The sequence below is a fragment of the Neofelis nebulosa genome, chromosome 7 (genome assembly GCF_028018385.1).
Source record: "Neofelis nebulosa isolate mNeoNeb1 chromosome 7, mNeoNeb1.pri, whole genome shotgun sequence".
NCBI classification, from domain to species: domain Eukaryota; kingdom Metazoa; phylum Chordata; class Mammalia; order Carnivora; family Felidae; genus Neofelis; species Neofelis nebulosa.
Window position 1 is genome coordinate 145011471 of NC_080788.1, and position 14085 is coordinate 145025555.

The 14085-nt window shown below is 43.6% G+C and overlaps 1 protein-coding gene across 1 annotated transcript in view; it reads left to right on the forward strand.

Annotated features, from left to right (window-relative positions):
• The window catches only part of DYNC1H1 (dynein cytoplasmic 1 heavy chain 1), a 78275-nt gene that overhangs the window by 749 nt on the left and 63441 nt on the right, over positions 1 to 14085 (forward strand). Inside the window, exons 2-6 of the mRNA XM_058740291.1 lie at positions 8903 to 8990; positions 11160 to 11333; positions 11571 to 11826; positions 12211 to 12397; positions 13749 to 14020. Coding sequence (XP_058596274.1) covers positions 8903 to 8990; positions 11160 to 11333; positions 11571 to 11826; positions 12211 to 12397; positions 13749 to 14020 — 977 coding nt within the window. The remainder of the gene's footprint in view (positions 1 to 8902; positions 8991 to 11159; positions 11334 to 11570; positions 11827 to 12210; positions 12398 to 13748; positions 14021 to 14085) is intronic.

The following is a 14085-nucleotide window of genomic DNA, read 5'->3' on the forward strand; positions in this document are numbered from 1 at the left end:
GTCACATGAGCTTTTCGGTTTCGATTTGTGGTCGCGCCAGGCCGGCCTCGGGAGGGATGTGTCAGGGGCAGACCCGCGGAGCCGTGCGCAGCCTGGGGGTAGGGGTCGGAGCTGGGGCGGGGGGGGGGGGGGGGGGCGGAGCCCTGGCGGGCGGGCGTCACGGCCCTGCCCTGTCGGAGCCAGATTCTGAGGCCCACGCAGTGACAGGGCCGGCCCGGGCCCGGCGCGGAGCATCCCTGTTCAGGGTGGATGCGCGCTCCCAGGGCTGCCTCTCGGTCCGCACAGCGTCCCTGCCGCCTGGGCGTATTGCCCCATTTCACACGCCAGCAAACAGGCTCAGGCGAAGTGACGCGCCCAAAGTCACCAGCCGACTCCCCTGCCTGGACTAGACTCAGCATCTCGGTGGCCAAGACACTGCTAGGTCTCTCTAATCACACCCTTGGGTCACTGTAATACTTAGGTGATCCTTAATGACCCTGTAACATTTGAGTCTAGTTTGCAGGTTTTTTTTAAAGAGAGACTCACTTGGGGACAGGGAGCAAAAGGCTTGCACATTCCAGCAGTCTCCTCAAATAGGGAGGAGCCTCAAAGGCGGCTAGGTTCATCTTGAGAATCGAGCTTGTCTTCAGGGAGAGTTTCTGGACTCACTAGGACCCCTAAGATCTGGCGGCACAGTTTGGGTGTGGCGCCGCCGGTCTTGGAACTCGGGTGTCCGGGTACATTTAACCTTGGTACTGAGGGGCTGGCCACCGTGTGAAAATATTTGCGGGGCGGCTCTGTGTTGTCCCAAGACCCGCTGTCCGGGTCTGTCAAGAACAGAACTCGCTACCTGTCTCCAGACCTCCCCCCCCCCCCCCCCCCCGCGCCCACGCTAATGTTTATTTCTGATAGTTTGTTTCTTTCAAAGGCTGTTCTGGGTACTCGAGAGAGGCTTCATTGTAGCTTCTGCTTGGGTGGGAGGGTCAGAGTGTGTGAAAGAATATGTTTTAGATTCACATGGAGTGTTCAAAGCAGAGGAGCCATTCCGAGGTATTTTTAGACTATTAATGTTGTTTAGGGTTTTCTGTTATGTTTAGGGTTATGTTTCCAGCATGGAAACCACTAGTGTTAAAAAAAAAAAAATTCACCCACCTACTCTTGTTCAGGAAGAGTGTGTATTTAGTCATGATAGAAAATTTAAAGTGTACAGATAAAGAAAAAATCACCCGGAGTGCTTCGACCCAGATATAACGACTGCCAGCATTTTGGAATCTGCCCTTCTGGTCATTTTTCACTGAATATACATTATTTTATTAAAGTGTGTCTTAATTTGTGTTAAATTACTGTATTTTGAGTAGTTTGACCTTGACCAATTCTTGATCGTATTTTCATTGCACAGTTTATGTATGAAAATTGGTGATTTCTACGTTGGGTCTCCGTTTCTTTTTATGGAAAAAAAATAGTTTTTGCTTCTAGATTGGCTTTTCTCAAACGTTGGAACCAAACTTTGCTAAAATTATTGGGAAGCCCTATTTCTGCAGTATGCTTTCTTGTGCAGATCATCTGTTTTCTTGATGGCATATTTTCATATTTCAGTCCAAGCATCCAAATCTTGGCTCCATAATGACTTGCACTTTTGAGCGTTGACTAAGGAATGAGGTGTCTAAAATTGAAATCCTACCTCATTACTGTATGTATAAAAATAAAAAGTACTTCCAATAATTCAACCTGTGTCTAATTTATTTTTCACTTAAAAAATTTAAAGAAAGAGTATATGGACCCATCAGTCTTATTAGCATCCTGACTAAATTAGCATAAGGTATTTAGACATCAGTACAGACCCAGGCACTTGATAAGGAGGGCTGTCTTCCGGGTGATTTTTGAGTTAGCATCAGCCTTTGTACATTTAATCAAATGTGAGCATCCAGTACTTAGTTGCAGTGAAAAAGTAGGTTTGCTTTATAGTGTGGAAAACAGATCTGAATTGTTTAAACTGAGTAAAGACCATCAACAAGAATGAAGTCCTGATGTAGTGAACAGGGGAAATTGCTTTTATTATTCCCTTTTTTTTTTTTTTTTAAATTTTTTTTTTCAACGTTTTTTACTTATTTTTGGGACAGAGAGAGACAGAGCATGAACGGGGGAGGGGCAGAGAGAGAAGGAGACACAGAATCGGAAACAGGCTCCAGGCTCCGAGCCATCAGCCCAGAGCCTGACGCGGGGCTCGAACTCATGGACCGCGAGATCGTGACCTGGCTGAAGTCGGACGCTTAACCGACTGCGCCACCCAGGCACCTATTATTCCCTTTTTTTATTCCCCCTTTAATAGAAAGAATTTTCCAAACACTTGTAATTGAATATAGACGCATTTATTTTTATTTCTTTTTTTTTTATGGTGTGTGTTTTTTGTTTTTGTTTTTGTTTTTGTTTTTTGAGAGAGAGAACACATGCGTGAGTGGAGGAAGGGCAGAGAGATGGGGAGAGAGAGAATCCCAGGCAGGTTCCAAAATGTCAGTGCAGGGGGGCGCCTGGGTGGCGCAGTCGGTTAAGCGTCCGACTTCAGCCAGGTCACGATCTCGCGGTCCGTGAGTTCGAGCCCCGCGTCGGGCTCTGGGCCGATGGCTCGGAGCCTGGAGCCTGTTTCCGATTCTGTGTCTCCCTCTCTCTCTGCCCCTCCCCCGTTCATGCTCTGTCTCTCTCTGTCCCAAAAATAAATAAAAAATGTTGAAAAAAAAAAAAAAATGTCAGTGCAGGGCCTGATGCGGGTGGAGCTCCCAAACCCTGAGATCATGACCTGAGCCGAAGTTAGATGCTTACCCGACTGAGCCCCCCCAGGCGCTCCAGAAGCATTTTTATATGGAGATATCTATTTTTTAACTACCCCAGCTAGCTATAAAGTTTTCTGCTAGAGCACAGTATTCCTTAAAGTGTAGAATAAAGGTTGTGAATTTAGCAGTTTATTTTGCTGCTTTGAAAGGATTGGAGAGTTGGTGGGAAGAGGAATATCAAATTATAGCTCCTGATCAGAAAAACAGAAATCTCTTGTCTGTAATTCCTGGCCTGCAGGAAACTGTTTTCTTCCCAGCGTGCTTGGAAAGTTAGAGCCAGAAGGGTGCTCATCACTTAATAGGCATTTTGTAGACTTAATGCTGTTCTGTGGCAGTTTTCACCCGAAGTGCGTTTTTGGTTGGGTGGTGAAGGTAGAAGGTGAGAGACGCTTCAGCCTGCAGCTGGTGGTGCCAGGATCGTCTGCGGCTCCAGCTTGTTGGTGACCAGGCTCGGATCTGGTGCTGTGGGTTCTGGGTTTCGTTTACACTCAGGTGTCTTCGCCTTGGAACTTTAAGACTGAGAACAGTGACTGCCGTTGGTCACTGCTCCTAAGGTTGGGGTTCCAGTTTATCCTAAAAGACGTAATTTCGGGGTTTTACATCTTCGTTAGTGCAGAGGTGGCTAAGGACAAGAATGTGAAGGAAAGCTAGAATTCTTGCAGGACTCATCTTCTTAGAGATACGGCAGTGTGGAAGGTTTTCATGGGGAATGTTTTTGCGGATTTTAAAAATTATTTTTCCGTGGACTTAATTTCCCTAGAGGATGAAGAAATGATGACTAAAAAGCATTCATTTCTGGCCTTTGCTTATTCCTCCAAATGGTAAAGTAAAATGATTAAGAAATTAACAGAAAGGATCTTCCGGGACACGACACTGTCTTGTCCCTCAGCCTGGGTTCCTGCTGTCCTGTGCTGTCACGCTGTAGGTGTGCACCCTTTGTAGGACAAACCAGTCTGCAGCCAAAATAAGTTTGAATGCAGTGTAGCATAGGAAATGACATCATGTGCAGCATGGGGACAAACCATGTCATCACTTCTTCTTAAAAAGTAAAGATGGAGGGAAAGTCTGTTTGCCAGCATCATAGGGTGTTATGTGGGATTCGCCCCTCCCTTCACATTTCAGTTTTCGTTTATTCTTTTTTATTTTATTTTGAAAGAGACAGAGAGCGTGCAGGGGAGGGGCAGAGAGAGGGAGAGAGAGAGAATGAGAATCCCGAGCAGGCACCACCCTGTCAGCGCAGAGCCTGATGCAGGACTTGAACCCAGAAGCCACGAGAGCATGACCTGAGCCAGAACCAAGACTCGGGACGCCCAATCGACTGAGCCACCCAGGCGCCCCGCCCCTCCCTTTACATTTCTAACGGTGTTCCGAATGGAAGTCTTCAGGTTCGAGAGAAAACTCAGACTTTCCCACCATGCCCTGAGCCTCACACCAGAGCATGGGGTGGTCGTGGCAAAGAAGTCACAGCCCCTGAGGAGGAGGACGAAGGGGTGATGGATGTTGAGGTGACAGGAAAAAGCATCAGCCGCTGGAAAGGGGGAGCTGAAGCAAACATGTGAGAGAAAAGGGGGAGAATGTGTGATAGTGATCAATCCAAATAATGTGGTGCTTGTATGTTGTGGATTTTAAGAGGAAAGGAAGATGAAAGATAAGCAGAACCAGGAACATGTAACAAGTAGCCTGGTAGTTTGAGCCAAGGAAAACAGCCACTGCCTCTGCTGGATGGCACGAGGCTTGCCCTGTGGCTGGGGGAAGGTGGGAGGGCAGGGAGAATTGAGGGAGTGACCACGGACCCATGGAGTGGGGCAGCCTCGCCTGTCCCTTTACCAGTTTGCTGTGCTCCTTTTCCTTTGTGAAACATACCCGGTCCCCCTAGGAGAGGAAGGGTGAGTCTTAAGATAATCGAGTGCACGTCTTTTTATATTCGTTAAATGAGACATAATGCTCACCTAATAACAGTGTAATGATACAAATCACTCTTGGTTTGAACTACATTAAACCAGTCTTTCAGGAGAAATATACACAGATTAGTGCTAATTGATGTTTTAAACACCTCTACTACTCAGAAGTTAACCCGAGACACGTGCGCAGGTCACTAAATATGTACTAATACAGCTTGTAGCAAAGGAACTCATGTAGCAAAGCTCAGCACTTCTGTATTGGTACTTTGATTCTTGGAACGTATTAGCAGGCAGTACAGTGTTGGGCCATCGTGTATTAACCAGTAACTTCCCCGGCATTAGGAAACTGATTCAAACTTGACTGAAAGCAGTATTGCCTGCTAAAATACGCAGATTATGTGTGTATGTAAGCTTCTAAATATAGCAGGATTAATAGCTTCTTTGTTGTTAAGAATTAACTATCCATGATCTTTCTCTCCTCGTCTGAACAATTTTAAAAAATGTTTCTGCACAAGTAGAGTGTCAAACTGTTATTATTTGGAAGATGTAATAATTTACAGGGAGGCAAAAAGGTTAATTATTTGTTGGCAGTTTATTAAACAATGGTATAAGTTCTTTCTACTAAGAATCGGGCATTTGATCTCTATGGAGAATAAGCATTAAAAACGAATCCAAAATGTCTTCTATGATTTCCATAAATTATTATCATCAAGAGAAGTTAGGGTTTTAACAAAGCAGTAGAGGGTGCCTATCGGATACCCTTGTGTGAGGACGGGGTCTTTGGGCGTGCCTTCCTGAGCTCAGGCGGGGTTCTGTCGCATTGCGGTAGCCCTGGTGTGGGGCTGGGAGCTGGGCGTTCCCAGCACTGTCGTGGAGGAGCCTGGCCGTGACTCATCGCCTGGCGAGGTGCCCGCTTCCTTTAACCCTGTCTGCGTTAGGAAGTACAGGCAGTGTGGCCAGATGCTGCATCCAGTTGACACGTTCTCTGTGTGATTTTATTTTGTATAGATGTGAATCTTGTATCGGAGAAAGAAATTATTCAAAGTTGCGTGTCTAGTTATGTCAGTAATTTCCTTTGATTTTTGAATGTTACTTTTATTTCCTAGATATTGTTGGAATGCTATTTTGATGATATATATTTTATATAAATCCTAGAACAGCGTTCAGAAAATTGAGAGAGGAAATATTTCATAATCCTACCACCCTGACAATTATTTTAGAGAGTATTTACTTATGCTCTGTTTCATGGGTTGGATTTTAGAGATGGCAATCATGTGTGGTTGGTTTCAGGCAGTATGATCTGTCCTATCTTGTGGTATATCCATATTTTGGGAGTTAAACCAGATTGATTTGTTTAGTTTCTTTTTTTCTCCCCCCTAAGTTAGTCAGGTTTAAAAAACAGCTAGGAATTACCTGGCGTACAAGACTGTTTTGCCACCTCCTCTCCCTTCCTAAAATTATACTAAAAGTAATGTTTTGGAAGTTATTGTCGTCTTGACAGATATGCTAATATTTTTTATTTTCTAATATAAACTTTGTATTTGTTTCACCTTAAAGCTAATGAGGTAAACAGTTTTTGCTCAGACCCTGTAGACCCAGATTTTCAGTTTTTGGTGCTTAAAGAGCCTGTGCAGACCTCCTAATACCCTACCCTCCCCCTTCTGCTGTCCGTTGCATTTATTTTTTATTGTTCTACATTTCAGTTCCAGTGTAGTTAACATACAGTGTCATCAGGTGTACGATACAGTGATTCAGCAATTCTTGCATTATTCTGTGTTTATAATAAGTGTACTCTTAATCCCCTTTACATATTTCCACCCGCTCCTCTGCCCATTTTACATGTTGAATTTGAAACCCAGAGGAAGAGGGGCGCCTGGGTGGCTCGGTCGGTTAAGCATCCGACTTCAGCTCAGGTCATGATCTCACGGTTTGTGAGTTCGAGCCCCGCATTGGGCTCTGTACTGACAGCTCAGAGCCTGGAGCCTGCTTCGGAATCTGTGACTCCCCCTCTCTGTCTGTCCCCTCCCCAGCTCATGCTCATGCTCTGTCTCTCAGAAAACAAATAAACGTTAAAAACAATTTTTTTTAATAAAAAAAAAGAAACCCAGAGGAAGAAACATGACTTTTCTAAGATCACTTAGCTAACTCTGCTGCCTTTGCTATTACATCATGACTTCAAAGTAAAGGTGAACTGCATACATCATGTTAATCCTTAGGCAGTAACTTTGCTAATGCCGCTACTCCACACATTCCCTGTCATTGGCATTTGCTTAGGCAGTTCCGTGTTGCTGCAAAGATAATTCACCTGGAGCATTTAGGCAACTAGTGCATTAGTATTAGATCTAGAGGTTTGGATTATTTCTAATTCTTACAAGTTTTAGGTTTTCTTTTTTTTTTAAGTTTATTTATTTTGAGACCGAGAGAAGGGGAGGAGCAGAGAGAAAGGGAGAGACAGAATCGCAAGCAGGCTCCGCACTGGGGCTCGAACTCACCAACCTTGAGATCATGGCCTGAGCAGAGACCAAGAGTCAGACACTTAACTGACTGAGCCACCCAGGCACCCCACAAATTTTAGTTTCTCAATTGTGGTTTTTAAATTATTTAGACATTTTGTTTACATGCATCTTGAGCTATCTTAACTATTCCATTAAGCTTGAATTCCAGTAAGTTTGTTTATGTTTATTTAAAAAAAATTTTTTTTTCAACGTTTTTTATTTATTTTTGGGACAGAGAGAGACAGAGCATGAACGGGGGAGGGGCAGAGAGAGAGGGAGACACAGAATCGGAAACAGGCTCCAGGCTCCGAGCCATCAGCCCAGAGCGTGACGCGGGGCTCGAACTCACGGACCGCGAGATCGTGACCTGGCTGAAGTCGGACGCTTAACCGACTGCGCCACCCAGGCGCCCCTGTTTATGTTTATTTTTGAGAGGGAGTGCTCTAACAGGGGAGGGGCATAGAGAGGAGGGTTACAGAGGATCTGAAGTGGGCTTTGCACTGACAGCAGTGAGCCCAGGTGATGTGGGGCTTGAACTCATGAACCATGAGATCATGACCTGAGCCAAAGTTGGACATTCAACTGACTGAGCCACCCAGGCGGCCCTCCCCCCCCCGCCCCCCCCCCCCCCCCCATCCAGTACGCCTTTCAAAATGGCCTCGCTGCATAATGAGCCTCCTGGGTGGCTCAGTTGGTTGAGCATCAACTCTTGATTTCGGCTCAGGCCATGATCTCATGGTTGGTGGGACTGAGCCCCTCGTGGGGCTGCATGCTGACAGCACAGAGCCTGCTTGGAACTTTCTCTCTCTCTCCCTGTCTCTGCTCCTCCCTTGCTCTCTATCAAAAATAAATAAATACATACATCAAAAAATAAAAATAAGATGACTGCTGTGCTTAGTGTTTGCAGAGCCGAGTCTAGCATGGCCCCTGCCCACAAGAGCTCACAGTAGGGGAGTAAGATGCATCCATACATCAGCCCCGGAGCAGGCTCTGAAAAGTAGTATCTGAGCAGAGGGGAGGCTGGGTGAATGCCTCTCGGTGACCTTGGGGATGTTCCTTCATAATGGTTTTCTTGACGGGTGTTTGCCCTGGGTGGGGCTTGATGAGGGACTGGGCAGGCCGTGGACTGGGGAGGACCCCTGGTTTGGAATCACAAACTTCGGAGTTCTCCGGACAGGTGTCTGAGGGCAATTTACTTAAATTTCTTACTTGGAAAGCATGGGTAGTAGTAGTCATGCCAACCCTTACGGGGTTGTCATGAGGGTTAGATGGGTGACATACCTAAACTATTTGATAAAACACCTGTCATGTAGTGAGTGTTGGGTTATGAATGGAGTGCACAGAGTGGAGAGCTCCTTCTGTGTTGGGAGGGCGAGGGTGAGACTGCTGGGAGGGGTGGTGAGCTATCTTACCAGGGCCAGACCCTGCTCTGGTACCTCCAACACCCCAGGTGTGCCAGTGCCTGCTGGACTCACAGAAAAAGGAGTAGAGGTACGGGGAGTTCACTACCTTGCCCAGGATTGCACAGCAAAGTGCCTGGGTCAGGATTCGGAAAAAAAATGGGGAGGAAGGAAAAAGTCATGCGGGTGTTTCAATGTCAGGTTGCAGTAGGGTGAGGCTAATCATTCTCTAAGCTTTTGATAAATTAAAAATTGGTAATGGTGACTTGAATTGATACAATATTTATTGTGATTTGTAGAGGATGTTGGTGATGAAGGCGAAGAAGAAAAAGAATTCATTTCCTATAATATCAACATAGACATTCATTATGGAGTTAAGTCCAATAGGTGAGTAAAGTGAATACACTGTTGCTTGTATTATAAGCTTGTGAGACGTGAATATAGATCTTAACTGACTTAGACGAAGACATTAAGAAAACACTCAACATTTCTGCTCTTTAAATCAGTATCTTTGAGTTCACGTATTGAAATTCAGAGGATTTCCAAGTCAGTATAAACTCTAAAATATTTTTATTTTAATTGCTATGTCATGGCATCCATTTTAGTATTGAGCCATAAATGTATTTAATGTATATAATAACAATTCTGAGATTATATCTGCATTTTCATTATTATAAATAACTAGTAAAAACCTAGTAAAGATTCTTAGGTGGAGGTCTGATTTTTCTTAGTATAAAGAAAGAAAGCATTACCGGTTGAGATGCAGTGTGTCATTAAAATCTTTAATGCATGTGACCAGATCTTTCCAATCTTCTAGAAGAGCGGTGCCAATTTACACTCCAGTAGACATATCCAAATTTAAATATGTAAATGCTTAATTTATACTGTATTTGCTTTTTAAACCTTTTTATTTTTAATAATTTCAAGCTTACAAGAGTTGCATGAATTATATATAGTTGATATCAGATATCAGTTGTTAACATCGCCCCGTTTGCACTATTGTTTTCTTTCCTGAACCATTTGAGAGTTAGTTATAGACCACCTGCTCCTTTATTCCTAAATACTTCAGTGTATGTCTTAAGAACAAGGATATTCCTATTCATAGCCTCCATACAAGTTTTAAATTCATGAAGTACAGGTACAATAGTATTTTTGATGTACTGTGTATATTCAAATTGTCTCAATAATGTCCCTTCTAGTAACTTCCTTGATCCAGAATCTAACTCTGTGTCTTTCGTGACATTGACATTTTTGATAAGCACAGACTAGTGGCGATTAGATTTCGGTTTGTACATTGTTGGCAGGGATGCTATTAAGACGTCTTCCTTTTTTAAAATACTTTTCTTTTTGTTTTTTTTAATGTTTTATTTATTTTTGAGACAGGGAGAGACAGAGCGTGAACAGGGGAGGGTCAGAGAGAGGGAGACACAGAATCTGAAACAGGCTCCAGGCTCTGAGCTGTCAGCACAGAGCCCGACACGGGGCTTGAACTCACGGACCGCGAGATCGTGACCTGAGCCGAAGTCGGCCGCTTAACCGACTGAGCCACCCAGGCACCCCAAGACGTCTTCCTTTTCAGTGTGTCACCGCAGGAAACTTCAGTGACTTTTTAGAATAATATAAAGTGTTATGTATAAAGTACTGGCCTGGGAACAGAAAACTCAAATGCTATTTTTTTGAACTATTAATGTAACTACCTTTGAGCACCTGTTATGTGTAAGATATGGCAGTGGGTATACAGAGAAAACTTGGTTCCCAAGAAGCTTGTGGTCTTTTGGGAGGAAGATTGGCTTGGCAGACACACAACTGAGTGTACTGCTTGGCGAAATCTTAGAAGTGCAGAATACCATGAAATAAGGAGATTGGAGAGAGTGATTCTGGTTAGGGGAGACCCCAGAGTGTTGTAATGCTGGAATTGGGTTTTGAGGGTTCCTTGGAATTTCAGCAGCTGAACGTAGATTTCTTAAGCAAAGCCACAGAGGTGCATAATGTTTAGAGAATGGGACATCTGTTCTCAGTTGTGTCTTGGGTGAGGAAGAGGGTACATAACGAGATAGAACTGGAAGAGTTGGTTTAGGCCAGGTTGTGCACGGCCCAGAATGCCCTCTTGTCACTTTAACCTGTGGGTGGCTTTTGTTTATTCAAGCCGACATGTGACTTAGTGCCATAAACGAATGGTACAAGTTAGCATAAGATCAGAGTTAATTATGTCGTGGCTTGTAACTTGCAGTTGCTACGGAGGTTCGTTTGCGTGAGGCCAAGATTATGAACTCAACCCTTACATATGGGACAGATTGACTTTGCCTGGTTTCATGGTCACATGCCAAAACCTTAATCTTGATTCGATCGATTGTTCTCACATAAGCGAGTAAAGAAAGATAAGCAATGTATTTCAGTGTCAGAAAAGCGACAATCTGATCTATTCTTACTGTGATTTTTACATTACAACATTCAAATGAATTTTTAATTTGTGTGCGATACAGAAAGGGCGACAGTTACCAAAACTATTTAGGAGTGAGGCTCTTTGTTCTAATTTCTTCTTTTGCTTTCTTTTAGCTTGGCATTCATTAAACGCACTCCAGTAATTGATGCAGACAAACCAGTGTCTTCTCAGCTTCGGGTCCTCACACTCAGTGAAGACTCACCGTATGAAACCTTGCATTCTTTCATTAGCAATGCGGTGGCTCCTTTCTTTAAGTCCTATATCAGAGAGTCTGGCAAGGCAGACAGGTAAAAACCATTTTTCCTTTGTTGGTTTGAATGTCCTATTTCCCTGAGTGTTCTCAGGAGACCACGAGAGATAATGTAAAATTCGGGACTTGGGAAGGCAAGGCTAATATTCCAAAAGGACATAAATCTCTTGCTTTAATAAGATGCATGTTATTAATGTTTGACAGACTTAAAATAATAGGGTCTCTTTGGAGACCAACAGCACACTAAGTTTGGAGTCTTTGTTAACTTTTTTAGGGATGGTGATAAAATGGCTCCCTCAGTTGAAAAAAAGATTGCAGAACTTGAAATGGGACTCCTTCACTTGCAGCAGAATATTGAAATTCCAGAGATCAGCCTGCCAATTCATCCCATTATTACAAATGTTGCAAAACAGTGTTACGAACGTGGAGAAAAGCCAAAAGTTACAGACTTTGGAGATAAGGTCGAAGACCCAACTTTTCTCAATCAACTACAATCAGGAGTTAACCGCTGGATCCGAGAAATTCAGAAAGTAAGAGCACGGTGTTGAATGTATTATGTAAAGTACTTCACTCTTTTTTAATGTCTCTCAGAAACTGGCCTGCATTTTTGTCATTGAGGTAAAGTCTCTGATGATGTTAGCGGTGCTCCCCTTTGTCCTGGGAATGCCCCACCGAGGGCTAACGTTGGCCCAGGTAGAATGGTTAGGGTACAGTGTGGTTATTTAAATGTTCGCCCTGAGAGAGCATTGATTTCAGCTGTCTTATACCTTTGCTTTCAAGTTAAGCCACTTACAATTGACGGAAGAAAAGCTACTTGAAATACAAAAATTAAGTTGTAATGCATGAGTTTAATTAATGATATTTTTCTACTTTTATTTAAAAATGGTACTCTTGAACGTTATTTATCTTTAAAGGTGACCAAACTTGATAGAGACCCTGCCTCAGGAACAGCCTTGCAGGAAATCAGTTTTTGGTTGAACTTGGAACGTGCACTGTACCGCATACAGGAGAAACGAGAGAGCCCAGAAGTCCTACTTACTCTGGATATCTTGAAACATGGCAAGCGTTTCCATGCCACTGTCAGTTTTGACACTGACACAGGTAAACGCTGGAACTAATGATGTGATCAGTAAGAGATTGATCTGGCTTTTGTGAGACCGTACTGATAATTCCAGTGAAAATCAATGAATGGACCATCTTCCCTGTTCCCTCTCTTGTATCTCGTCTCCTTTTCCCCCAGTTCTAGGTAACGACAGTAATTTTCCCACATACCTTCCTGCCCCTTCAGGAGTCGTGAGAACATGTGCCAATTTCTAGACCTGAGTAGAGAGCCTTGGGAGTTTCCCTCCTGCTTCTCAGTTACTTGGTTTCTTGAGTAAGCAGTACTTTTTTAGCATAAAGTCAAGTGTGCTTTTGACAATCCGGGCCGGGGGACGGTTGACATTAAGCGGAAGTTGTTTGGCCACAGGGCTGTGGAAGGAGAGCTGGTTGGTGCTTTCTCTTCCTCTTTTACCTGCCCCTTTTCCCTGTTCAGCCTTCCTCCCTGTTCTGAAAAGTGGCCAAGACGAATTTAGTTTTCTGAATGGACAGCAGTGTGAGTGACGTTGTCTTGGCACACTCTGGGCACTCAACTGTTTGCATGACCGGGCATGTTTGGGCATTTCTCTCCAGCTCTACCCACCAGGGAATGTTAGAGCAAGGAGCCAGGGCTGCGGTCTTTGTCGTGTTCTTTTCCTGCCCCTCCAAAAAAAGGTGTGCCGCCCACATTTGAAATGTTAGAGGCGGTTCTAGGTAGAAACCTTCTAGTTGCTTTGGTCACACTGCGCATGTTACCTGAGCGTTCAGTAATGCTGAAGTTTATGCCTTGAAATTTAGATATACCTCTGAAACTTTTACTTCTTCCCTTTTTTTTTTTTTTTTTAAATCTTAATGTTAGAGGAGTCAGAAAGTAGACTAGGACCCAGGTGTTTCTGTGATTCTGTGTCCGTAACACACTCCCTTCACTTGAGCTGTGGGTGTAACATTTTCGTTTTAGTGTTCCTAAGGATGATAACACTGTAGTTCTTCTAACCTTAATGTTATTCGTAGAACATTTAGATGATATAGAAAGCAAGAAAAGAAATCACCCACGGCCTTTAACGTATGCATGAGTTGACTGATGTTCTTAAAAAAGCAACAGTGAGACTGTCCGTTCATTAACAGAGGATCATCCTGTTAATAACATGTTCCTTTTTTTCAAATATAAATGGTTTCGGTGTCACTGAGTCTTCAGCAACATGAAAGTGTTCCGTCGTGAGGCTGTATTTCAGTTTCCTTACCCAGTATTAAGCTGTAAGCAGTAGCCTCTTCGTTGTATCACTTTCTTTAAATTAAGATGTGATTGACATAGAACATTACGTTATACCTGTGTTACCTTACATGCAAACCATTGACTGTTTCTTGGTCAATCCAGGTCTAAAGCAGGCTTTGGAGACTGTGAATGACTATAACCCCCTGATGAAGGATTTTCCTCTGAACGACTTACTGTCTGCCACTGAGCTGGACAAAATAAGGCAGGCTCTCGTTGCCATTTTCACCCATCTGAGAAAGATCCGAAACACCAAATACCCCATTCAGAGGGCACTGCGTTTGGTGGAAGCAATTTCAAGAGACTTGAGTTCTCAGTTACTCAAAGTATTGGGCACCAGAAAATTGATGCATGTTGCTTATGAGGAATTTGAAAAAGTAAGTTTTAATATATCAGAAAACCAGCCTCGGGCACCGAGATGAAAACACGGCTGTAATAATAA